Below are 25,166 nucleotides of genomic sequence, written 5' to 3'. Positions count from 1 at the left end.
TGTATACAGGGGAGTCACAGCCCGGGGACTGGGTGACACCTGTATACAGGGAGTCACAGCCCAGCACCCGGGTGACACCTGTATACAGGGGAGTCACTGTCCAGCGCCCGGACATCCCTTCCGGGTCATCCTGCACAGCTTGTCCTGAGGGGCCGCAGCCCCCCAGTGTGTGTGGAGCGGGGGGGCCCTGGCCTGCTCTGGCGCCGCAGCCCACGGGCACGCACAGGCTCCTCTGTCCTCAGCCTGTGCCGGACGCGGTCGCTGCCTCCGTGCAGTCCCGTGGGCAGCTGGATCAGGCGCCCAGGACTGGCCACCGCGTTGCCACTGCCGAGCCCGCCCTTCGCCTGCCTCTCCTCGTGGGCAGTGTCCTCCGGCCTGCGAGGGGCCGCCCTGGGTGCTGCCACGCACAGGTCCCAGGGAGCGGCTCCGTGGCTCTCACAAAGCAGTTTTATTGGCTTCCAAACAGATGGAGGCAGAGGCGGCCAGGCCCCTGCCCGGGAGAGCCGGCTCTGGCCCCAGGCTCCCGCCGCAGCCCCCACGGCACAGCGTGGTCCTCGCGGGCCGGCGCAGCCCGTGTGCGCTCCCCCGGGCCCCCTCCTCCGGAGCAGGACAAACGCGGAGAAAGAACAGAGCTGAACCCAAACAAGCAGGTGGCGCCGACGCCGACGCCGCGGCTCGGGCGCTGCAGTTTATTCCCCGGGGCGGGGCGGGCGGGCGGGCGGGGCGGGCGGGTCAGGACTCCTCGGCGCCCGAGTCCTCGTCCTCGTCCCCAAAGCAGCTGTCGCCCTCGGCCTCGGCGTCCGCGTCCGCGTAGTAGTCGTCGTAGAACAGGTCGGCGCCCTCGTCGGGCGGCGGCGCCCTGCTCCGCACGCAGTACTCGGCCAGCGTGGTGGGCACCTTCACGCCGTCCCGCTCCGCGTCTACCTTGGTCCCCAGCACCTGCTTCCTGGGGACAGGGCAGCGAGGCGCCCCTGAGGCCCTGCACGCCGCCCCCGCACGGCCAGGGCAGCCGGGGGGGCCACAGGACGTGAGCACTGGCCCCTCCCGGCCTCCTCCGGAGCGGCCCCTCGGCCTCCTGCCACACGGCACTGCCGCACTGCTGGCCTCCTGCGGGCCTGGGGGCGGAGGCGAGGAGGCGGGCTGAGGCCCCACAGGCAGAGCTGCCCGCGGCCCAGGCCACAGGCTGTGGTGCGCCTCACAGGAAGGGCGGGCCGCCCAGGGACCTGTCCACAGCTTTCGGAGGCTCCTGCACACACAGTGCCCAGGGGACCAGGCTGAGGGCAGTGTCCACGCCACGGGGCCTCAACGGGCCAGTGGGCAGCAGCGTGCAGCACCAGACTTGACCCAGCACCGCTCCGGGGACCCCAGCCGGCCTGGCCCCCGCCCCGCTGTGTGCCGGGAGCACGGGGAGGTCGCACTGAGCCTGAGGTCACCGACGCTCGGGAGCGACAGCGGACGAGGCGGGCGCAGGGGCCAGTCGTGCCCTGCCGCCGACCGCCGACCGCGAGGGCAGCGCTCAGCCCGGCCGCGGCGTCCAGCACAAGGACGCGGCCTCGGGGTGAAGCCGAGGCTGAGCGACAACCACACGGCCCCCCCCCGCAGTGTGCGGCGGACCCAAGCCAGCCCGCGACAGCCCCGGTGACCGGTCAGGCCGCCCCGCGCTCACCGGATGATGTCTGTGTACTCCCGGTCCCTCCCCTTGCTCTCCTTCCACTTCCTGTACATCACGGACGCGTCCACGTTGGCTGGCGAGAAGGTGTTGGGCTCGTTGAGCAGAGAGATCACGCTCAGCAGGATGGTCCTGGGGGAGGCGCGGGTCAGCAGGGTGCGGGCCGCGGCGGGCCTCCCCCCCCCGACACGCCCACCTGGCGGGACCAGGACACCGGGCACGGGGCCATGCACGCGGGCTGTGTGGACCCAGGACCGCGGGGGAGCGGGCAGGGCCTCCCCCTCCCCCCGACACGCCCACCTGGCGGGACCAGGGCCCTGGGAGCCAGGTGCCCCAGACCCGGGTCAGAGGTCGGGAGCTGGCCTCACCTCACGTTCTGTGTGGGGTTCCAGCGCTCGGAGGGCAGCTCCCCACTCTGGGGGTCGTCGACCGGGGGGTGCAGGATGGAGATGCACACGTCCCCTGTCTGTGACGAGAGGGGCTCAGCTCTACCCAGGCCCTGCCCTCGGGGCGCGGGGCGCGGGCGCTCACCTCATAGATGTTCGGGTGCCACATCTTGGTCAGGAAGCGGAAGGCCGGCGGGGAGTACGGGTAATCCAGGGGGAACTTGAGCCGAGCCTGCAGGGCGGGCGGGCGGCAGCGGGGCTCAGCCGGGCGCGCACGTGGCCGGGCAGGGGCTCGGCCTACTGCTTGCCCCTCGCAGGCCGCCCGGAGCCCTCCCGAGTCACCTCAGTCCCCGGGGCTGCTGGGGAACGGGGCACCTCCAGCAGGCTCGGGGCACGCAGGGGCTCCAGGCCGTCCTGGCGGGCCCAGCCCTGAGAGGAGTCAGCGCTGGCCCTGCCCCGGGGTCTGGCCAAGGGGCTGAGGCAGTCGCCCGAAGCACAGCAGGACCGGTCCTCCGCCAGGCGCGGACTGGCCACATGCCTGGGGCAGCCGTGTCCCCCTGGGCTCAGCAGGTACAGGAAGCCGGCACCAGGCACCAGGCCTTGGGGGCCAGGCCCCCGCCTCAGGGGCGCTGGACAGACCCTGTCCGAGGTGGGCACAGAGCGAGCCTGCGACGCCCACGTGGGGCCTCCCTGCCCTGGAGACAGTGAGCCCCCCCCCAGCACACAGCAGGTGGCCTCCCACACCAGGGGTCTCCCCACCCAGCCTCCTGGAGGTGGAGGTGGGCCCACAATCCCACAATCCCTTGCAGACAGGCACCCTCCCCCTGCGGTGAGCACGCAGTCACCCCGCCCAGGGGATGGAGGATCCCCGGGGACCCGCCCGCCCCCTGCTGCACCCAGAACCTAGCGCAGGCCTCGCCCCCAGGGCCACCGGAGGGGGAGGGACCTCTGGCCTAGTGTCCAGGCCTTGGGCAGCGGCCAGGGGCAGCCTTGACGGCGGTGTGTGTGTGTGTGGGGAGGGTGATACTTCCACGTCACCCCGGTCGGCCTTGTGAGTCTGGGGGAGCACAGGCCTGCCCTGGCTTGGTCGCAACCCCCCCCCCCCAACCCCGTAGCGCCAAGCACAGACACGGGGAGGGGGCGGGGTGGCTGGAACCGGACCAGCAGGAGGCGCGGCGGCGCGCACAGCAGGGGAGGCAGGACCCCAGGCCCAGCGACACATGGTGGACGCGGGAGCTGCGGGGGCCCCGGGGAAGGAGGAGGACCCCAGGCCAGCGACACATGGTGGACGCGGGAGCTGCGGGGGCCCCGGGGAGGGAGGAGGACCCCAGGCCAGCGACACCCGGCGGGGCCGGGAGCTGCGGGGGCCCCGGGGAGGGAGGACGACCCCAGCCCCAACGACACATGGTGGGCGCGGGAGCTGCGGGGGCCCCGGGCCGAGGCGGGCGCGGGGCCCACCTTGAAGTAGCCGCCTTCGTAGTAGGTGTTGGGCGGCCCGAAGATGGCCACCTCCCAGTTGTACAGGTCGCCCTCGTCCACCAACGTCACGCGGAAGCCCTCGACCGGCTCCTCCTGCAGCCCCTTGAGCTCCAGCAGCAGCGCCTTCTGCGAACTGGGCACCAATGGCCGGGCCATGGCGGCGGCGGCGGCGGCGGCGGAGGGGCCCGGGGCCGGGGCCGCCGCGAGCTCGCGGGACGGGCCGGGCCGCGCGCCAGCCGCGGGGGAGCCGCCGGGGCCGGGGCCGCCGCCGCCTTCCTCCTCTACACCGCCGCCGCCGCCGCCGCCGCCCGGGGCCCCCGAGCGCTCCACTCGCCCAGGCGCCGCCGCCGCCGCCCGCCCGGCCGGCCTTCGCCTCGGCCAGGCCCGCGCGCCCCGCCCCGCACTGCGCCTGCGCGCCGCGGCCGGGCCCTCACTGCGCCTGCGCGCCGCGGCCGGGCCCTCACTGCGCCTGCGCGCCCGCCCGCGGGGCACGCCGGGAAGCGGAGTCCCCGCCGCCCCGCTGGCGACCGCCGGGAGGGAGCGGCGCGCAGGCGCCTGGGCGCTTCCGACCTGAGGCCGTGCCCGCCGCCGCCGCCGCCGCCGGCTCGGCCACCGCGCTCTCGGGGGCTCGGGTCGCTGTGCGCGGGGAGGCGGGCAGGGCAGGGCTGCGGCGCGCGCCGCTGCTCGGGCCGTTTTTGTGACGTCCCGCTAGGCGGGGCGCGCCGCGGGAGCCACGCCGCACACCGCCTTGGGCGCCCCGGGAGCACCGGGGTCAGGGCCGCGCTCCGCGTCCCCCCGCCCCGTGCGGACGGTTCCCGCTGTTGGACCCCCGCAGCCCCTGGGGCCGGGATCCCGGGAGTGGCCGGTGGGTGGGGGTCCTGGGCCCGCGGCCCCCCGCAAGCGCCCCGCACGCGGCGCCCGCCGGCGGCACTTCGCGGGCTCGCGGGAGGACCGCGCTCCAGCGCAAGCCCGGGCCACGAGCGCCGCACCGACTCGCGGGCGCGGAAGCTCTCGGACGGAAGGTGCCGGGCCGTGGCCCGCGGCGGGCGAGAGGCCGGCCGGGCAGGAGGTCCGCGCTGACTCCCGCGGTCCGAGGGACTCTGCAGAGGGGACGCAGATGCGGACCGGGGCGGGGACGACTTGGGGTTGCCCGGGGCCCAGCGCCATCCCAGGCGGACACTACAAGGGGCGCGGCAGGGGTACGAGCCGCAGCCTGGGCGGCTGGGCGGCTGGGCTCCCAGGTGAGCAGGTTGAGGAGAGGACCGGGACGGCACCGGCCCGCCGGAGTCGCGTGGTGGCCCCGAGCCAGTCGCCGAGGCCGGGTGAAGCCGTCGTGGGAGGGGGCAGGGGACAGCCAGGTCCTGGGTTCTCATAGGAAGAGGAGGGGCTTCCCGGGTCCGAGGCCTCCAGGGGGGCCTGGGGTGGACGTTCTTGGGGGTCTTCCCCAGCGGGTTCCTGGGAGGCTGGGGGCGCTGAGGTGTGGGTCAAGCCGGCTCAGCACCTAGCTGGATTCTCGGGAAGAGCCAAGGAGGGAGCCTTCCATGGGGGGGCCACACCTCCCAGAGGGTGGGAGGGAGCCTTCCATGGGGGGGAGTTACACCTACCAGAGGGAGGGAGACTACTGTGGGGGGGCTGTGTGGCCCCTACCAGAGTGGGAGACAGCCTTCTGTGGGGGGCTACACCTCCCAGAGGGAGGGAGGGAGCCTTCCATGGGGGGGCCACGCCTCCCAGAGGGTGGGAGGGAGCCTTCCATGGGGGGGGGCACACCTACCAGAGGGTGGGAGACAGCCTTCCATGGGGGGGCTACACTTTCCCTCAGGGTGGGAGACTACTAATGGGGGGGCTGTGTCGCCCCTACCAGAGTGGGAGACAGCCTTCTGTGGGGGGGCTACACCTCCCAGAGGGTGGGAGGGAGCTCCTGGGGGGGGCTGTGTGGCTGGGAGGAGCTGAGTGAGGGCCCCAGCCATGGGTCCCAGTGAGAGGGAGGCAGGGAAGCAGAGGGCGTGGGGCCCGGCCGGGAAGGGCTGCTCCAAGACCCTGATACATGCAGACCTCTGGGCCCAGCCTGGCCGCTCCTGGGCAGGCAGTAGGGAGAGGCTCGGTGCCGGGGTGGCGGTGGTGGCGTGGGCAGAGCTGGCCTGGCCGGGTGGGGTGTGAGTGGCCCTGAGCAGAGGGGTCAGCTCTGGGGTGCCCTGGTCCGTCACTCCGGCTGCCAGCTGGCCCAGCCTCCTGTTCTGGCCTCCAGGACAGGGGTAGTTTGTCTACCTCACTTGCCCGGCTGTGGACACTGAGAGGGCAGGGGGCTCTGTTCTCCGGCTCAGCCTGGGAGGAGCCGGCCAGCGGGGAGAGGTGGACGGGGGGCTCTGTTCTCTGGCTCAGCCTGGGAGGAGGCGGCCAGCGGGGAGAGGTGGACGGGGGCACGCAGCCCGGTGAGGAAGGGATGCATGTGGTGTCACGCGCTGGCCGAGGGAGCAGAGCCCTGGCGGCACGTCCACGCAGACGGCCAGGCGTCCAGGCCCTGAGCGTGTGATGAAGACACACGGACGCGTTTAGAAACCCCCAGACCCCACGTGTGGAGGACGCCGCCTCCCCTGGCCGTCTTCACGGAGTCCTCACGCTTGGGGCACACGGAGCGAGGTCCCGGGTTCATCTCGCGGCACGGTGTGAGCGCTCTGCAGCTCCAGACAGGGCAGCCAGGCCGGCGAGTGCCCAGGCGCTGGCCACGCCCCACCCCACCGGGGACTGCCCACTTCCAGTCCCCGCCGCTCTCCTGGTGACCACGCTGCCCAAGATGGCCCCACCCACGTCCCAGGAACCCGGCCGGGCTGCTGTGGGCATTTGGGGAGGGAACAAGCGGGCGGAAGAGCTCCCTCTCCCCCTCTCTGTTCCTCTGTCTCAAATAAATCAATGTTAAGGAAAAACAAAACAGCAGCCATCTTTTGAGGTCTGAGCCTGCAAGGGGGGCTGGCCCCTGAGGGCCAGAGGGAGGGGCTGCAGCTCCCCAGGTGGGGTGGGGCAGGCTGACTCCCGGCCGGCAGCGTGGGGTGCGGCCTGGGCCCAGATCCCATCCTTCCTCGTGGGGCACTGGGCTGGACACGACGCTGCCCGTCCCCGTCAGCACCACCACCACCTGGCTGCCCCCTTCCTGACAGCTGGCAGGGTTCCAGGAGTCCAGGGCGCCCCAGGGGTTACAGGGAGACGCAGGGTCAGCCAGGGCAGTGGGCAGCACGCACACAGGGCAGCCTCCAGGGGGTTTTATTAGAGCTAGCAGGGTCCTGGGCCGGTGGGGCGGGACCAGCAGGGAACAGCCAAGGTCTGTGGGGAGCCAGCGTCCACTTCCTGGGGCGCTGCCGGTCCTCAGCCCTGGTTCCCCCTGGGGAGCAGCGGGGCCGGCCCGGCAGGGGCAGGAAGCTGGGCTGAGCTGGGGCCTCAGCTCACCGGCTTCACCTTGGCGATGAAGAGCGCGGCCGCCTTCTCCAGGAACTCGTCCCGGGTCATGGGGGAGCTGGGCCGCCTGCCCGCGGCGGCCCGGTCCATGGCCAGGGCCAGGCTGTCGGGCCCCAGGCGCGAACCGGCCTCCAGGTAGTGCGCGGGCGCGGGGCTGCCATCGCCGGCGCTCAGCGCCCCCTCCAGGGTGTCCAGCACGGCCTGGCCCACGCGGCGGTCCGCCACGGCCAGCGCCGGGTCCTCCAGCAGGCGGAACAGGGCGCCCGCCTGCGCCACGAACTCGAGCAGCACGAAGCAGGCGAGCATGCCGGCGCGGAACACGCCCAGCGGCACGGCCTCGTGCTCGCGGCACTCGATCTTGCGCAGCAGCGGCGCCAGCGCCTCCTCGGGCGCCGCGCTGTCCCGGCAGAGGCGCCGCAGCAGCTCGCTGTAGGTGCGCCCGTCCAGCCCCGGCCGCTTCCTGCGCCCGCTGGCGCTCAGGCAGTCGTAGGCCACGCTCACGTTGTTGTTGAAGGCGGTCCTGCGGGCAGACGGGGCGCTGACGGGAGGCGGGGACGCCCGCACGCCCCCACCCACCCACGCGCGCGCGCCCCGCACTCGGCCGGGTGGTACCCGAGGCCCTTCCCTTAGCCGCGTCCCTGCAGCGCCTCCTCCCAGCCAGACGCATACAGCTGGTGCCAAGTCACTGCGCACAGCAGGTGTCTATGGGGGCGCCTGCTCCTCACCAGCCCGCAGACCCTCCCCCAAGGGCTGGGGTCCCTCCCATCCGTGCACGGGGGGTGAGCCTCGCGTGCAGAGTGCCCCTGTGGAGGGCACGGAGCTGCGGCCCCGCAGCGCTGTGTCTGGAACGCTGGGATGAGCCCCCGCGTGGGGCGACCACGTCCAGGCCCGGCCCCTCCCGGCTGCTCAGTAGCTGATGCCGCTTCCACTCCCCCTGCCGCTTCCACTGCCCCGGGGGAAGCAGAGGCCGGGCTCACCGCCCCGCGGACAACCCTGCCGAGGAGTGACCGGGTGGGTGTTGGAGCTGTGGGGAGATCAGCTCCGGGGAGCAGGGACAGCCACTCCTCGGGGGCCATGCGCCTGGCCCTGTGGTTGCTTCTGTGGCTGGCCTGTGGAGGTGCCCACCCCATGCCGGGCTGGCCCTCCCTGCCACCGGCACCGCGGGCGTGGGGCAGGCTCCCAGCCCGGCCTCCATGATGGCCCATCTGGCTGCAAACCCCTCCTCCTCTCGGGGACAGGGGCAGCTGGGCAACGCGTCCCCGCTGGCTTGGCCACCCCGTGAGACCAGAGGCCAGCGCCTGCCCCAGCTTGTGGGGTCACTCTGGCAGGAGCCAGTGCCGCTGTCCATCGGGGGATCCTCAAGTCACCCCCAAAGGAGATGTGGCCAGGAGCCCGGGCGATAGCCCTGCGGGCCCTCCTGCATGTAGCTCGCCCCCCAACACGGACACTGGGACCAGCATGCTGGGGGCTCCGGCTGAGACCCGGGCCGGGGGACAAGGCAGCGAGCTGTGGCCCCCGCAGGCCTGGGTGCCAGTCTCGGCCCTAGTGCCCGTCTGCACAGTGGCCGCTGGACACTTGCTGAGGGCGGGTCAGCTGGGCACGCAGCAGCTTGGGGGGGGTTGCTCTGTTTAGGAAGGGCCGCTTCTGGGCCGGGGTCCCGGCTGCTCCCTGCTGGCCGCCTGGGAGAGCCGCGGAGGACGCCCTGAGCGCGTGGGCCCTGTGCCCATGGGGTGGGTGCAGGCAGGAACGCTGCCCGCCCCAGAGAAGGAGCCGAGGCGGGGGACCCTGGCCGGGACTCCTGGGGCCGGGCACGGACCTCACCAGGGTCCCCGCGTGGCTCCCGGGAAGGCCTCAGGGGCCGTCTCTCTGCCCCTTGGTGGCCATGGGGGCGTCACCTGGTGTCTGCTTGTGCTTGGGGGCCACGGAGCCTGGCAGTGACCAGCTGTCCGTCCCCAGGAGCCTGGCAGTGACCAGCTGTCCGTCCCCAGGAACCTGGCAGTGACCAGCTGTCCGTCCCCAGGAGCCTGGCAGTGACCAGCTGTCGGTCCCCTGGAGGCCCTAGCAGACAGCGGACACCGGGCGGCGCCGTCGCCCCCACCCAACCTACTCCAGACACCTGCGGGCCCCGCACCCCTCAGGGGGGCAGGACCCTCCCGGCCCCCCGCCCCGTCCCCTCCGCAGGAAGGGGCGTCCGGGCCCCGCCCTCCCTGGGCTATGAGGCCGCCTTCAAAGCCAAGGGCAAGGGGAAACTGAGCCACACGAGGCCTCACACACGGCGAAACCCACCCCGACCCCCAGCAGCTTCCAGCACGCCTCGCGCGCCCACCAGAGCGGGGGAGCCGCGCGGGGCACCCTGGGAGTTGTAGTCCGGCCGCCCGCCGGGCCGCCCGCCGCGCACCTCTGCGAGTGGTGAGCCAGGCGAAGGTGCCACAGCGCGCGGCCTAGGCGCTGCTGCTGCAGCAGGAGCTGGCCCGGGGGCTCCCCGGCGCCGCCGTTCGTAGGCGAGCGCAGGCCCATGTTCTCGAAGTAGTGCGCCAGGAAGGCGATGGGCTCCTCGGGCCGCGCCTCCAGCACTTTCAGCAGGGCCGCGCGCAGCATCTCCGTCACGCCGACCTGCCGCAGAAAGTCCTCCTCGCTCTCGGCCGCCGCCGCCGCGCGGGACACCGATGGCCGGCCGCTGTCCGCGAAACTGGCCGTCGATGCCGCCGGCCGCCGCTTCTCCACCGCCGCCATGGTCGCGGAGGGCAGCGGGACCGGAAGCTCCGCCATGTTTCACAGAGCGCGGAAGCCCCGGGAGGCCATCTTTGTTAAGGGCGGAAGGCTCGCTTCCCCGCTTTTCCCAGCTCCTCAACGACGCCCCCCTCTGGGCGCGCAACATGAATCTTGCCAGATTCCAAAATGGCTTCCTGGGAAAGGCTTCATTTCTGGCATGAAGCCGGCCTGGTCGCCATCTTGGTGAGGGGCAAGCCCTTTAGTGGCAGGGTCTCCTAGCAACCGATCTCGCTGGTTCCCAGGGAAGCCGGGCACTGGACACTCCCCAACCCGGGGACTGAGTGCGGCCTGCGGCCCTGGGCCTCCGTGTTCGGGGCGAGCTCAGCCGACCTTCGCCCAACCGTGCCTGCGTCTGAAGGGCTCACCCCGGGGGGACGCCCTCCTCAGCCCCCTGCAGCGGGCCTGGGGGTCCGCTGGAGTCTCCCGGCTGCCGGCAGGATGTTGGCCCAGGTTCTACCGCCTAGGGGGCCCCTCACGCCGCGCTCCTTGCGACCCTAACTCTTGTAGACTCCGGAGCCTTCGGGCTGGGCGTCCTCTCGAGGCTGGCGCCCCCCCCCCCCCCCGCCCCGGCCTAGCAGGCTACCACGCTCCGCGCTGCAGCGTGCCCTCCCCTGGCGACCCCAGACCCTTAGGAGACGTCATGGCCGGACCCACGGGCCTTTATTCCAGCTGGGGAGGCCGGGCGCGGCCGCCGGGGAAGGGTCACCGCAGCCCTCGGAGGACCTGGCGGGCGGGGTCCTCACCGCGGGGCGGGGCGGCGGCAGCGTCTCCGCAGGTGGCTGGCGAGGGCAGCCAGCAGCAGCAGCAGCGCCAGCGCCAGGCCGCTGGTCCACAGGGCCAGGGGCGGCCTCGCGGCTGCAGGAGCAAAACAAAGGGGTCGATCAGGGCGGAGCGCGTCGTCCCCTCTGCCCCCGCCCCGGGGTTCCTGGGGGCACAGCCTCCCCGGAAGCTGACCGCCCCCTTGCACTGGGCCTCGGGGTCAGACAGCAGGGGCAGGCGCTCCGCGGCCACGAAGCTCAGAGCCCGCGGCTCCCCGGCTCTCGGGGCGGCCCTGGTCAGCGGCAGGGCCCCGGCTGCCCCTTCCCTGGCCGCCCTCTCCCCACTGCCGGGCCAGCACTCACCTTCCTGCCGGCCGCGGACATACAGGCTGGCCACCTGGCCCCCTGGCTCCATGCGACACTGGAACCAGCCCTCGGGGCTGTCCCTGGTCAGGGGCACCCTCAGCCAGGCCCGGGCCCCAGCCTCGGTCCTCTCGTAGGCTGCCAGGCCCCCCGGGGCCAGGGTCCAGTGCACGGCCACGCCAGGGCCGCAGGCCACCTCGCACAGCAGCTCCAGGTGCGCCTTCGCTGCCGAGGGCTGGGGCGCCTGGAGGATCTTGGGGCGGCAGGTCCCTGCGGGGGAGGCCATGTCGGGGGGCTCCCAGGAAGTCAGGTCGGGGGGCTTCCGAGGGGTCGGGTTGGGGGAGTATGGGTCTGGAGGCTTTGGGGAAATTGGGTCGGGGGGCTCCTGGGACGTCGTCTGGTCGGGGGGCTTCTGAGGGGTCGGGTTGGGGGAGTATGGGTCTAGAGGCTTTGGGGAGATTGGGTGGAGGGGCTCCCGGGACGTCTGGTTGGGGTGCTCCTGGGGTCCTGGATCCGGAGGCTCGGGCGAGGTCGGCCCTGGGGTCTTCAAGGTGGTCTGGCCGTGCAGGACTGGAAAGAAAGAGTAGCCGTTTGCTCTCCCGGCTGCCCCAGGCCAGCGACCCAGTGTGGGCCAGGGGTTGGGTCAAAATCCCTGGGAGGCTCCTCTCAGGACCATCTGGTCCACCGCAGGTATCCCGGCTGGGGGCGGGGGCCAGGCTGCTGCTTGGTCTCCCCGGGCCTCAGTTCCCTCCCTTGAACAAGGGACCAGAGTGGCCAGCCTCCCTGTGCGCAGAGGGGCTGTGCCCTGGCCAGCCCTTGCCACTGGGGGTGGGGGGAAGAGGAGGTGGGGGGCTCCCACTCATCCCCTGTGTCCCCCTCCCGTCCCCCGAGCCCCTTCCCCATGGCCTCGCCGGAGCTCTGTGCTGGGAACCAGGGCCCCCATCCAGGGGAGGGGAGAGCCAGGGCGCGGAGCAGGGGCTCTGGCCAGAGGCAGGTGGGAGCCATGAGGGCTGCGTGGTGACCACTGCCCACTGCTGCCACAGGGGCAGACTGAAGCTGCAGTCCCTTCTCCCCACAGGTTCCCCACGAGGACACGAGGTGACACAACCCCTGGGCGCTACAAGGAGGGCCCCGTGCACTTCCCAGCTGGGCACAGGGCAGGGCCAGGCTGTGCCCATGTCCTGGTGAACCCGGGCGGGCTCACCTGGGATGTCCCGGGCCCGGCTCAGCTCCAGGCCCTGCAGCCTCATGGTGGCCTGGCAGCGCAGGGCCCGCGGGCCGGGGGTCCCCAGGGCCGGCAGCCGCCAGCGCTCCGTCACGTGGAACAGCAGCTCCTCCTCCTCCTCGGGGCCCAGCTCCAGGCCCAGGGCCTCGGCCCCCTCCAGCTCCTGGCCCCCAGCGAGCAGGGAGAAGGAGAGGAAGTCGGGGTGCCAGGGGGTGACGTTGTGGGCCGTGCAGGCCACCTGCAGGTCCTGCCCGGGCACCAGTGCCGGCGGGGACACGGTCAGCTCGTCGGGAAAGGCTGTGGGTGAGAGCCCAGAGGTCAGGACCGTGCCGGGCGGAAGGGCCCCGGCCCTGGAGGAGGCAGGGGCCTCCCGGAGGGCTCCCAGGGGGAGCCGGCCCTGGGCCAGGCCCGCACGGGGTGGGGCTGGGGTGCGCGCTCACCGTAAACCACGAGCTGCACGGTCCGCTGGAAGGTGAGGTCCCCGCAGGAGCCCACGCACACGTGCGTGCCGGCCGCCGCGGGCGAGGCGCGGTGCACGGTGAGCGTGCTCCTGCCCACAGCCGACTGCACCGCGCCCAGGCTGGTGTCCAGACCCCGCCAACGCACGTCGGCCGCAGCGCCGTCGGCGCACGCTAGGCTGCAGTTGAACCGCTGAGACGCGCCCACAGCCACCGCCACCACGGGCTCCGAGGGCTCCACCCGCAGGGGCTGGCCTGCGGCGACGGTGCCTCTGAGCTCGGGCCGCAAGGCCCCTCGCGCCCGCCCCCGCCCCGCCGCCTCCGCGACCCCCGACCCGCTTACCGCCCCCCGCGCGCAGCAGCCCCAGCGACCCCGCCAGCAGCAGGGCGGCGCTCGGCCCCATGGCGGCCCTGTGCCCGGGCGTGGGCGGCCTGCCTTAAATAGCGGCGCCCCACGCTCCTGCCCTCCGCCCCTAGGGCTTTCCCCGGGCTGACCCCCGACCCTGGAGGCTGCGGTCCAGTGATGCGGGGTGGGGGGGGGCCCGGGCCGGCGTCCAAGCCGACGGGGCGGGAAAGCCTGGGCGACTCCAAGCGTGGCTTTGAGGCAGCGGAAGCCCGGTGGGTGGGGGCGGCGGAGGTCGCCAGGCGGAAGGCCGAGGGGGCTGGAGGCCCGCCGCGGTCAGCGCCGCCCCGACGGCCGTCTGCCTGCACTACCCTGGGTGGCCGTGCGGGGGCGGCCGCGAGCAACCCTGCCGGGGCTCGGCGGGTGGGGGGCGAGAGTCCCGGGGCGGCGTCCCCCGGGGAGGGGGCGCGTTCCGAGGCTGCGGTCTCTCTCAGGAAGGGGGTCACCACTCTCCCTGAGCTTGCTCCTGCGGCAGCCTGGAGCCCTCCCTGACCCACACCTGCCGCTGGCGCTGGCCCTGCGTGGCAGGCTTGGAGGTAGGCGGACCCCTGCGTGGCCACGGGGGCGCCAGGGCCCTGTCCTGCCCACGCCCTCTGGACTGCTCCAGCCTCGCTCCGGTTCCGCCCAGCTCCCCTCCTGCGGGTTGTCTGCCCCTCTTGTGGGTCACCTCCCCCTCCCGTGTGTCCCCTACCCTCTGTGGTCGCCCCCAGTCGCTTTGTCAGCTGTCACAGGTACCCTCTGCCCTGAACCAGGCCGGGGGCACCGCCACCCCAGCAGGCCGGCAGGACGCAGCCAGGGGAGTGCTCCTGGCTTGCACTCTGGTTCCTTGGCGGTGGGGGTGGGGGATGCAGTCTCCAGGCATGGCCGTCTGATTCTGGACAGAACCCAGGCTGAGGGGGGGGAGCTGGGAGGGACACCAGAGGCCCCCCCCCCCACCGTCGTGCCCAGCGGTGCCGGGAAGGCCACACGAAGAGGCCAGCCACAGGAAGGCCGACTCAAGGTGGACCCTCTCTGGGCCGGAGGTGCGGGCCCTGCCCGGGAAGCTGGGCCCTTAACCCGGGCTGGGGGCAGCAGGCCGGTGAATGGGCCACTTCCCAGCCCCTGTCTTGCTTCCTGCTGCCCGGGGGCAGGCGGGGAAGGGTCAGGGCGCCAGGCTGCCGAGGCCCACGCAGGGCGTGCCCCCAGCTCTCCTGGGCCCTGGGTCCCCGGGCCCAGTGCCCTGCAGGTCTGGGTTCCTGGGGTTTGTTAGGGGCGCCCTGCGTGACAAGGAGCCCTCCGGGGTACATGGCAGTGGCAGGGGCATGGGGGAGCGCTGGAGGTGGAGGCGAGGGGGGGAGAGGGGCAGGGGCGAGGCAGGGGGGGGTGAGGAACCCAGTGCTTCTGTGCCTGCGTTTATTCCACGCTTCCTGCCTGCACCTGGGGGCCTCAACCTGGGCTTCCTCAGGGCACTGGCCCCCCTTCCTGGCATTGTCCTGCCCCAGGAAGCCCCCAGGCATCCCTGGAGAACCCCCATCCTGGCTTCCCCCATTGTCCTGCCCCAGGAAGCCCCCAGGCCTCCCTGGAGAACCCCCGTCCTGTCTTCCCCCATTGTCCTGCCCCAGGAAGCCCCCAGGCCTCCCTGGAGACCCCCATCCTGTCTTCCCCCATGGCCTCGGAGCTGTGTGCCCCCTCCAGCCCTGGCGAGTCACCCCCCCCACACCGGTCAGCTTTGGGGTGGCCGGGTGCCTTGTGAGGGCAGGGCCTGCTCGCCCTGGCACCCAACGCCCCGTGGGTCTGACGAGCCAGTGTGTGTGTGGGGTGGACCTGGGTGCCTCTCCCTCCCTCTGCCACGCTTAACGTGCCTTGGCAAAACCAGGGGTGGCCATTGCGCCTGTCTGAGCCAAGGAGGCGTCACGGGTGGCTAGAAGCGTAGGACGCGGGAGCAGCCGCTGGTGTCAGTGGGCTGGCTGAAGCTGGGCTGGCTCTGTGTCAGGTTCTGGGGGAAGCACCCTAGACGGCCACCTGGGCCGGAGGGAGTCCTTGGTCCCAGGGGGCTCCTCCCTGCAGGCCCTGGGGGCTGCCCACCAGGCTGGTGCCGGGCACTGGGCATCTAGCCCAGGGGAGCTCAGTGGTCCCTGACCACAAGCCTGCTGGTGGCCGGCTCTGGCCTCTGGTGCCCACATACCTGTCCCGTGGGAGGTGTGGATAGGCAGCTAGGGACCTTGGGGGGCCCTTGTGGGTGAAGGGTCAGCTGGGACAGTGGCCTCTGCAGGGGGCGGGTCTGGCCATGCGGGCCTGACAGCCTTGTCCAGGGGCCCTGAGGCCACCATGTCCTGAGCGCCACAAGGACAGGGCGGGGTTCAAGTGGGTGCAGGGATGGGATGGGTACCTGGGTATGGCCTCAGCCTGCTGTCCCCCATGCCCACGGCCCAGCCCTCACACCCAAAGTTTTGTCACCACCTGGCAGCCGGGTGCACCTCTCTTCCCCCTCCTCCCATCTCCTACCAGAGACGCCGCCCCCCTCCAGACCCCGCCAGGGCCCACCCGCAGCTGGGCCCCATCCTGAGCTGTGCAGGGCCCTGGGGAGGGGAGGGGCAGAGCCAGGGGCTGGGCCAGGTCCGCACTGTCCACTGCGGAGCGGTTAGGTCACAATCCGGGGCGCTGAAGGTGTGGGAGTCCCGGCCCCAGGACCTGCGTGGACTCTACGTGGTGGGACGTCCTCCGGGACCCACTGCGCATGCGGCGTGAGCAGCTGCGTCCCGATAGCGGTCAGCAGCACCTCGGGGGTGTCGAGGGTGGGTGCGGCCTGTCAGGGGCGGGGCATGGGGGCGGGGCACCCCAGCCAGGCCCGCGCCCCCATTTGGCCTCAGGGCGGTGCTCCCATGGCCCCTCTGGCGCCTAGTTCTCGCGGGGCGGGGGCGCCCCCACCCCCGGCACCACGGACCGCAACTCCCACCTTCCCGTGGCCCATAATGCAGCACGCGCAGTTCACCTCCCTGGGCGGCGCGGGGGTCCGGGGTCCGGGGTCCGGGGTCCGGGGGTCGCTCGGTGCCTCCGCCGGGCTTTGTCTCCCTCCTCCTCCTCGCCCTGTGGCTTCCAACTGCGCTTCGGAAGCAGGGTCGCAACCCGGGGCCGATCGGGACCCCCAGCCCAATGTGAGGGTGGGGGCGGGCATGTCGGCCCCCTGCTTCGGGTGAGGGTGGGGGCGGGCATGTCGGGTCCCCCATCCTGGTGTGAGGGTGGGGGCGGGCATGTCGGGTCCCCCATCCTGGTGTGAGGGTGGGGGCGGGCATGTCGGGCCCCTGCTCCGGGTGAGGGTCTGCTCTGGGTGCCCACGTGCGTCCTGCCCTATTTTAGGTGACCCGAGGTCTCAGAGCCAGGTGCGCAGACACCTGCTGAGGGCACCTGCAGTCCTAAGCCCAGACCGGAAGTGGGGTGGGGGAGTGAGACCGCAGCACAGCCCCAGGCCCCGCCACTCCCTGCAGGGTCACAGCCCAGCCTCAGGGCCCTGTGAGCACCCATGCCGGCTGCCACGCACCACTTCAGTGCCCTGTTGAGGCCGGGGACAGGCGGTGGGCGAGGGGAGAGGTGGGGCCGGACGGGAGAAGGGGCAGCGAGGGGATGGGCACCTGCAGCAGGTAGCCCGGAGGCTGGGGGCGGTCCCGGGCTCAGTGGACACAGGCACTCACTTGAAGGGCAGGGGGAGGCACCAGAGGACCTGCTGGGACCCCCTGTGGCCTCCACACCCTCAGTGACCAGGCTGTCCCCCACCCCAGGGCCCTCAGGGACCAGGCTGTCCCCCCCGACCGTTGGTGACCAGGCTGTCCCCCCCAACCCTCAATGACCAGGCTGTCCCCCCAATGACCCTCAGTGACCAGGCTGTCCCCCCAACCCTCAGTGACAAGGTTGTCCACCCGATCCTCAGTGACCAGGCTGTCCCCCCAATGACCCTCAGTGACCAGGCTGTCCCCCGACCCTCAGTGACCAGGCTGTCCCCCCCGACCCTCAGTGACCAGGCTGTCCCCCTGACCCTCAGTGACCAGGCTGTCCCCCTGACCCTCAATGAACAGGCTGTCCCCACTGGGCCCTCAGTGACCAGGCTGTCCTCCCGACCCTCAATGACCAGGCTGTCCCCACTGGGCCCTCAGAAACCAGGCTGTCCTCCCGACCCTAAGTGACCAGGCTGTCCCCCCTGACCCTCAGTGACCAGGCTGTCCTCCCCGACCCACAGTGACCAGGCTGTACACTCCAACCCTCAGTGACCAGGCTGTCCCCCCGACCCTCAGTGACCAGGCTGTCCCCAGTGGGCCCTCAGTGACCAGGCTGTCCCCTCCAACCCTCAGTGACCAGGCTGTCCCTCCGACCCTCAGTGACCAGGCTGTACCCCCGACCCTCAGTGACCAGGCTGTCCCCCCCGAACCACAGTGACCAGGCTGTCCCCCCCAGACACTCAGTGACCAGGCTGTCCCCCCTAGACCCTCGGTGACCAGGCTGTCCCCCCGACCCTCAATGACCAGGCTGTCCCCACTGGGCCCTCAGTGACCAGGCTGTCCCCTCCAACCCTCAGTGACGAGGCTGTCCTCCCTGACCCACAGTGACCAGGCTGTCCCCCCCAGACCCTCAGTGACCAGGCTGTCCCCCATAGATCCTCGGTGACCAGGCTGTCCCCCCTGACCCTCAGTGACCAGGCTGTACCCCCGACCCTCAGTGACCAGGCTGTCCCCCAGACCCTCAGTGACCAGGCTGTCCCCCGGTCCCCTGTGTTCTCGCCCATGGAACGTGACCTGCTGGACTTGGGCTGGGTGCCCAGTGCAGCGAGAGAGCCGCCTTAGTGCCCGCTGCTCCGCACAGCCGGCTCTTCCTGGGAGGGCGGGGGGGGGGGCCCGGGCAGAACAAGCCTGTCTTGTGGAGCCTGGCGGCCACACAGGCGCGTGAGCGTGAGTCAGGGGCCGGCGGAGGCGCGGGGCGGTGTGAATGCTCCCCGGGGAGCCGGGACGTGACGGATCATGGGACGGATCGCGGTGTCGCGGGGGCCGAGCGGGGGCTGACACGGGAGGCTGGAGGCCTTGGCTGCCCCTGTGTGCCAGGGACGGAAAACAACAGGGCATCCGAGAAGCCGGGTCCCAGGGGAGGCCCCGCCCCGGCCAGCGTGTGCCTCTCAGGGTGCGGGGCCTCGGGTCGGCCACGGCAGCAGTGCCACAGCGGCCACTTCCGGAGCAGATGTGCCGGGGGACGGGGCGAGCACGTGGGAGCCGGCATGCACCCTGCGGGCCTCCTGCTGGGCCTCGGCCTCCTCCGTGAACTGGGGACAGGTCTGTGATGTGGTTGTCACGAGGACACTGCTGACCGCCCCTGCACACGCTTGGCACCGTGGGGGTGTGGCCTGGTGTCCGCGGCTCTGCAGGACCGCAGCGCCCACCGTCTCGGGCCCGCAGTCTGGTGTCCCTGGGTGGAGTCACCCCGGCTGCGACCCCTGGGGGTCAGTGCCGGGTGGAAAGGCCGTCCCCTCGGGGCCCCTGAGCGCGAGGGTCAGTGGTGTCTGACCAAGACTGTCAGACCGAGGGCTCATGCCTGATTCTGAACACTTAGTGTGGGCATAGCGGTCACTTTGTAAGCTGAAAGTACAATATTTTGGACATAATGGGGTAAATAAAATTGATTTTGTGGGGCCGGTGCTGTGCCGTATCAGGTAGAACCACCACCTGCATCCCATCTGGGTGCCTGTTCGAGTCCCGGCTGCTCCGCTTCCGATCCAGCTCCCTGCTGTGGCCTGGGAAAGCCGTGGAAGATGGCCCGAGTCCTTGCGCCCCTGCATCTGCGTGGGAGACCCAGAAGAAGCTCCCGGCTCCTGGCTTCTGCCTGGCTCAGCCCCAGGCATTGCGACCATTTGGAGAGGGAGCCAGCGGATGGAAGACCTCTCTCTCTCTGTGTCTGTAACTGCCTTTCAGATAAATCCTTGTGGGAAAAAAATCGATTTTGCTTGTTTTCTGTTTTCCGTATGACTAACAGAAAATCCCAAGTTACACATGGGGTTGGTGAGTTTCCCAGCGGGGGTGAGGGGCTGGGCCCACTGTAACCACTGGCTCACAGAGCGTCAGCTGCAGACCCCTGCACCACCCCGGGACCTGCCTCGCTGGCCTGAAGGAAGCTGTCACCGCTGAAGCCAGTGACTCACCCCCCATCGCCTTCCATCACCCCCATCGCCTTCCATCACCCCCATCGTCCTCCATCGCGCACCCCGGGCCATGCTCCCTGCAGCCACCAGAGGGCGCCGGGGAGCGACCGTCCAGGCTGTCCCTGCTCTGCCCCGCAGCCCACTGTGGTGCCCACCTCACTCGAGGTGAGTGCCCCGGCCAGGGCCGTGCTGACCCCCGCTGCCCTCCCCGCACGTCCTCCAGCCGCGCAGGCCTCCCCACCGGCGCGGGCCGTCCTGGGTGGCGGCGGTCCCCATCTGAAGCGCCCCACACTGCCTTTGCCGCTTGCCACCCTGCACCTGGGCTCCGGCCTCTGTGGTGCTGCCCCTCGAGCATGCGCCCGGCCCCCAGCTGTCCAGACCCGGCCTCCCCACCCCCCAGGCCAGTTCCAGACCTGTCACTGCACGGCTCTTTGCATGCGTTTGCATAGATTTGCATCTCACTGGGAAGCCCTGTGCGGAGACCAGAACGCTCCCTGGTCTGCGGGGTTGGCCGCAGGAGCTCAGCGCGAGCCTCCGCGAGGCTGCCGGCCTGGCCGTGCTGACAGCTGCACGCTGCCTCCCACGCCCCTCCAGTGTCGGCTGCTCCGTCCTGGCTCCCGGCACATGAGGAGGGGGAGCCTGCGCCGTGGGGGCGGAGTCCCTGCGTCCTGCGTCCCCCGCCCAGGGCCTGAGCGCGGGGGGACGGGGCCACGTGCAGGCCCTCATCCCCCTGCCTGGCTCTGGTGTCCAAGGCTGAGGTCTCGGCCGATGAGAGGCCTTGCAGGCAGGAGGGAGAGGCTGGCCGGGGTCTGCCCACCCCCTCCCCGGTGCCCGGCTCTGCAGCAGCTCCAGAAATGAGTGGATGGCTCATGTGGCACGGGTGTGGGCCATGACCGGGCCTCAGGCACAGGGCTCGGGCCTCGGGGGCTTCCAGGGACAGACTCCGGGCCAGTGTGGCCAGAGCACGGGCCTGTGGGAGCTGCGTCTCGGTCCCAAGGCCAGGCTTCCCAGAAAGCTGGGGTCTGGTCAGCACCGAGAGGCACCTGCGTCCACAAGCTGAACCTGAAGCTGGGGTCTCCCGGGGGGCCCCGGAGCCCCGGGCTCCCCACTGTAGAGGGCGAGTGGTCTCAGCGGCACCTCCCCCAGCAGTGCCGAGGCCCTGGTGCCTGAGCCGGAGGCAGCCCTCGGCGGAGGCAGGGATGCCGTGTCATGCTTCAGGGGCAGCGGGGTCCTGGAGAGCCGGCTGCACCTGCTCACCCCCCCTTGCCCGGCGCCTTGCGATGCCCCCACCCCATAAGACAGGCGGGGGCCGTGGGGCTCAAGTGCCCAGCTGGCCTGCACTGGCCCGGAGGCTGTGCACAGACCGCGTTTGTACCCACTTCGTCTCGTCCTCCTGAGAACCCCGGCCCCATCCGCCTCCCTCCATCCTGGCCCACTGCCCCAAGCAGCCTGGTATACAGTAGGTGCTCAGCCTGTGCTTTCCCTGAGAACTGTGAGCTCGCGCGGCAAGGCCACAGGCGGGGGGTGGGGTGGGTGGCAGTTCCTGCTCCCTGAGGCCGGCTCCCAGGGGACCTGCCCTGTGGACATCAGATCTTTCCTGGATCCTCCGGCCACCTGGCCGACACCCGATCCCAGCCCACTTCCAGGCCTGCCCTGGCCAGGCCTGGGACGCCCTGCCGAGGCACAAGGAGCCGTCTGTGTGGGCGCAGGAGGTGTGGGGAGACCCGGCTCTGCCCAGTGGATCGGGGCTGAGGACTTGGCTGGGCTTGGGTCTGTGGCCGCTGGAGCTACGACAGCGCTGGTCCCTGGGGTGCTGCCTGCTGCTGCCCAGGATGGGGACCCTCGGCTGTGACCCTGCTCTGCGGCCGTGCACGGCACCCCTGTGCCGGCGGCTGGCCGAGCGCCTGACTCCGGAGACTGGCCTGAGGCCGCCCTGTGAGCCGGGCACGCAGCAGGATGGTTCGTATGCTGGGTGGGGGGGGCGGGGACCCCTTCCTGCTCCAGAGGCCTGTGCTGGGGTCTCTGGAGGGCTGTGGGCTCCCAGGGGGAGGCAGGAGTGTGGGGCTGGCCCCTGTGCCCCGAGGCTCCCTGTCCCCTGAGTGGGTGGGCTCGGCAGTGGAACCCCCAGCCTCCACCTGCCTGAAGGTAGCATCGTGGGGCTGCCCAGGTGTCAGGGCAGGGGTGCAGCAGCCAAAGAGGAGTGGGTGGGCGGTGATGTGGCCGAGCTGGGGAGAACAGGCTGAGAGGAAGCCCGAGAGGCAGGGGCCAGGGCAGGGGGACCCACTGGGCCTCAGTGTACCCGTTATAAACAGCAGGCCTGCTCAAGCTCCTTGCTTTGTGACTCGTGGAGCTGGGGCAGGCTATTGCGGGTGACAGTGCGTGAGTGACAGTGACAGTGTGTTATTGAGTGACAGTGTCTGAGTGACTGTGTATGACAGTGACAGTGTCGTCTGTGAGTGATGGCGACAGTGTGTGTGACAGTGTTGTCTGTGATGGTGACAGTGTTGTGACAGTGTTGTCTGTGATGGTGACAGTGTTGTGACAGTGTGTGTGAGTGATGGTGACAGTGTCTGTGTGTGACAGTGTCATCTGTGATGGTGACAGTGTGTGTGACAGCGTCTGTGTGTGACAGTATGTATATGACAGTGACAGTATCGTCTGTGAGTGATGGTGACAGTGTGTGACAATGAATGAGAGTATGTGACAGTGTCTTTGTGAGTGATGGTGTCATCTGAGTGAGTGATGGTGACGCTATGTGTGTGACAGTGTTGTCTGTGATGGTGACCATGTTGTGACAGTGTGTGTGTAGTGTGGCGGTGACAGTGTCTGTGTGTAACAGTGTTGTCTGTGATAGTGACAGTGTGTGTGACAGTGTGTGTGTGTGAGTGTGATGGTGACAGTGTCTGTGTGTGACAGTGTCGTCTGTGATGGTGACAGTGTGTGTGACAGCATCTGTGTGAGTGTGACAGAGTGTATATGGCAGTGACAGTATCGTCTGTGAGTGATGGTGACAGTGTGTGACAATGAGTGAGAGTATGTGACAGTGTGTGAGTGATGGTGTCATCTGAGTGATGGTGACACTGTGTGTGTGACAGTGGCAGTGAGTGACGGTGTTGTCTGAGTGATGGTGACACTGTGCGTGACAGTGACAGTGAGTGACGGTGTTGTCTGAGTGATGTGACTGTGTATGACAGTGGCAGTGAGTGATGGTGACACTGTGTGTGTGACAGTGGCAGTGAGTGATGGTGTCGTCTGTGTGCGTGGGGACCCCTCTGCACTCGGGCCTCAGTTTCCCTTCCTGACAGCCCTCACTGTACTCGACCTCCCCAGGCAGGGGCTGCTGTGTAGACTGCACCCCTCTCTCTGTGACTCCACAGTGACTCACAATGGGGGGCTTCAGTTTGTCCCTGAGGGCAGATGTCCACTGCCCCCTGCCCTGGGGGGGAGGACAGGAGCCTGGGCAGGGGCCGGGCCCGCCCAGGGGTGACCAGGGCCTTGTCTTGCAGCCCGGGGGCCGGGACTGTACGTTCTGCCGTCCACCGTGGGCTTCATCAAACACGACTGCACCAGGGCGGCCAGCCCGGCCTTCTCGCTGGCCGGGAGGCCCAGTGAGGGTAAGGCCCGGGGCGGGGGGCTGGGGCGGGGCGGCCTCTCCCGTGGGCCTCTCTGGGTCTCCTCACCTCCGAGTCCCAGGCAGCAGGTGAGTGAGGTGGGAGTGGGCGGGGCCGGCAGAGAGGGGGCGGAGCCGCTAAGGCCCTGCCTCAGTTTCCCCATCCAGGTCGGCACGTGCGGGCGTACCTGCACGTACCTGCACCTCCCTCAGCCTCCCCCGTGGGCTGGGTCTGGGGCACGGCCGGGGTCTCACTCCCGCCCAGCAGGCCGTTTCGGGGGCAGCGGCCCGGGCAGTGATCGGGTCAGCACGACCGCGGCCTGGGCCGCGAGCCGCCATCGGTCCTGTCGGCGTCCACCGCGCAGGCGCCTCAGGACGCCCTCCTCTCCCCAGCACCTCCCCCAGACTTCAGCCCAGGGCCCGCCTACTTCTTGGACCCGAGAGTGACGCGCTTCGGCCGCAGCTGCGCTCCCGCCTACTCCATGCAGGGCCGGGGCAGGTGTCGGGGTGAGTGCCCGCTCCCGGCGTCCGCGCCCCTCTGCAGTTCCGGGGAGCCTCCAAGGGACCCACAAGGAACTCGGGTGCCCACAGGGGACCCCAGGACCGCAGGAGTGGGCACGGACTGGGCAAGCGGGTGGGCCACGGTGTGAGAGCCCTGTGCACACATAAACATTTGTGAATCTACCTGGTCATCCGCCCATCTGCCCCCCTATCCATCACCCACCCACCCATCCATCCATCACCCACCCACCCATCCATCCACCCATCATCCATCCACCCACCCATCCATCCATCACCCACCCACCCATCCATCCACCATCATCCATCCACCCACCCACCCACCGGATGGAACCCACCTCCGCCCTCCTCTCGGGCACGAGCTGAGCCACCCAGCCACGCACTTCTACATCTGCGTTCCCATCCGTCCACCACCCCCGTCCACTCACACACGTGCACCCAGTCAGCTGCTGGGAGTCGGAGCGGATTGGACACGTCCTCCTTATCTCTGGGACCCCCCGGTGGTGGAGTTAGACCTAGGGGACCACCCGCCTTCAGTGTGGTTCTGTCTGGAGCAAAAGGAAGAGCCCGGCTGGCACTCCCAGGAGGGGCTGGGACCACTGTCCAGAGCGAGGGTGTGGGGAGGCAGCCGGGGAGCAGGGGGCTGGAGGAGGGATGGGGAGAGGCCTGCCTGAGGGTGGGCTCGGGCCGCAGGCCTGGAGAACTGGCCTTGAGCGTGGAGGATGGAGAGGGGATGCCCTGAGCTGGAGGATGCTGTGGGCATTGGGAGCCACGCAGGGACCAGGGCCAGCCCTCCTTCCCCACTCTGCAGGTCTGGAGGTGACGCCAGGCCCTGGGGCCTACAGCCCCGAGAAGGTGCCCCCTATGCGCCAGCGGACACCCCCAGCTTTCACCCTGGGCCCCCGCCTCCGCCTGAGGCCCCTGGACGCTGCGGCCCCAGCGCCCAACGCCTACACCATGCCCCCTCTCTGGGGCTCGCAAGTCCTCACCAAGACCAGCAGTCCCAGCTACACGGTGGTGGGCCGCACGCGCCCTGCCCGGCCCCCACAGGACCCCGCAGCCACGCCCGGCCCTGGCCAGTATGACAGCCCAGACCCCAGCACCTACCGGGGCCGCCCGCCGGCCTTCACCATGCTGGGGAGGCCCCGCCCCCCGCGGCCCCCGGAGGAGACCCCGGGCCCCGGCAGCCACAGCCCCGAGCAGGTCACCGTGAACAAAGCCAGGGCCCCCGCCTACACCATGGGCATCCGCCACTCACGTCGGGCGGCCACTATGGCTGCAGCCACCACGCCCTGACAGGCCCATCCCTCTTCTGCGTTGTGATGGGGGCCGGGCTGGGGCTGGGGGCTCAGAGGGGCCGGGCGGGCGCGGGGGAGAAGCCGTCTCTTCCCATCCTCTGACCTGCCCCAGGTCTCTCCGGTTTCCCATCCTCTGGCCCCTGGGGGCTGTGGCCCTGTGGCCCTGTGGCCGGGCAGGGTGCAGGGCAAGTCTCCTCTCAATGCCCCAGTTTCCTCCCTGGGTCACTCCAGGCCGGGCCAGGCGGGGAAAGGGACACCCTGACCCCGTGCGGCTGCCTGGAGACGGCTTCCTGTGTCCCAGAACTCGGTGTCTGTCCCCGCGGCACCCGGGGCCCAGACACAGATCCCGTTCCTGCACACCCTCTAGAGCTGCCGCCAATAAATTTCCGCTCCACACCTGCGGGCTCGGCTCACAAACACGGCTCCTGAGTGTGTCTACCCACTGTGCAGCTCTGCCCGCCCAGGGGTCTGCAGGGGACCTCTGGAGGGGCCCCAGGGCCTGGGAGGCCTGGCAGACCAGGTGGGAGCCTCGCGGGGACACCGAAGGGAGGGCTCAGGAGAGCCCCCGGGTCCAGATGTGGACGCAGACACCCCTCCCCCCACCGTGCCCCCTCGGCAGCGTCTG

General features: G+C 70.7%; 4 protein-coding genes across 4 annotated transcripts; 1 reads left to right on the top strand and 3 right to left on the bottom strand.

The window, feature by feature from the left end:
• Positions 1-633: 633 nt before the first annotated feature.
• Positions 634-3,929, bottom strand: CDC34 (cell division cycle 34, ubiquitin conjugating enzyme). The gene is made up of 5 exons (XM_051830593.3): positions 3,514-3,929; positions 2,201-2,287; positions 2,038-2,135; positions 1,667-1,801; positions 634-946 (listed from the first exon to the last, which is right to left on the bottom strand). Exons 1-5 carry the CDS (start codon positions 3,688-3,690, stop codon positions 733-735), a joined length of 711 nt encoding a protein of 236 aa, XP_051686553.2. The 5' UTR covers positions 3,691-3,929; the 3' UTR covers positions 634-732.
• Positions 3,930-6,772: 2,843 nt separating this feature from the next.
• On the bottom strand, positions 6,773-9,765 carry TPGS1 (tubulin polyglutamylase complex subunit 1). Its single transcript, XM_008253863.5, has 2 exons — positions 9,380-9,765; positions 6,773-7,501 (listed from the first exon to the last, which is right to left on the bottom strand). The coding sequence occupies exons 1-2, from the start codon at positions 9,748-9,750 to the stop codon at positions 6,964-6,966; spliced, it is 909 nt and encodes a 302-aa protein (XP_008252085.3). The 5' UTR covers positions 9,751-9,765; the 3' UTR covers positions 6,773-6,963.
• Positions 9,766-10,376: 611 nt separating this feature from the next.
• MADCAM1 (mucosal vascular addressin cell adhesion molecule 1) lies at positions 10,377-13,052 on the bottom strand. The gene is made up of 5 exons (XM_070058436.2): positions 12,901-13,052; positions 12,540-12,812; positions 12,079-12,396; positions 10,875-11,444; positions 10,377-10,608 (listed from the first exon to the last, which is right to left on the bottom strand). The coding sequence occupies exons 1-5, from the start codon at positions 12,959-12,961 to the stop codon at positions 10,493-10,495; spliced, it is 1,338 nt and encodes a 445-aa protein (XP_069914537.2). The 5' UTR covers positions 12,962-13,052; the 3' UTR covers positions 10,377-10,492.
• A 7,784-nt stretch (positions 13,053-20,836) lies between these two features.
• On the top strand, positions 20,837-25,054 carry CIMAP1D (CIMAP1 family member D). Its single transcript, XM_070058438.2, has 4 exons — positions 20,837-21,073; positions 22,621-22,728; positions 23,118-23,231; positions 24,055-25,054. Exons 1-4 carry the CDS (start codon positions 20,947-20,949, stop codon positions 24,537-24,539), a joined length of 834 nt encoding a protein of 277 aa, XP_069914539.2. The 5' UTR covers positions 20,837-20,946; the 3' UTR covers positions 24,540-25,054.
• Positions 25,055-25,166: the final 112 nt, after the last annotated feature.

Source organism: Oryctolagus cuniculus, chromosome 16, assembly GCF_051225735.1.
Source record: "Oryctolagus cuniculus isolate XC-2025 breed Fujian yellow rabbit chromosome 16, ASM5122573v1, whole genome shotgun sequence".
Classification (NCBI taxonomy): domain Eukaryota; kingdom Metazoa; phylum Chordata; class Mammalia; order Lagomorpha; family Leporidae; genus Oryctolagus; species Oryctolagus cuniculus.
Note: the sequence above shows the minus strand (reverse complement) of the source record. Positions and strands in the feature narration are given on the sequence as shown.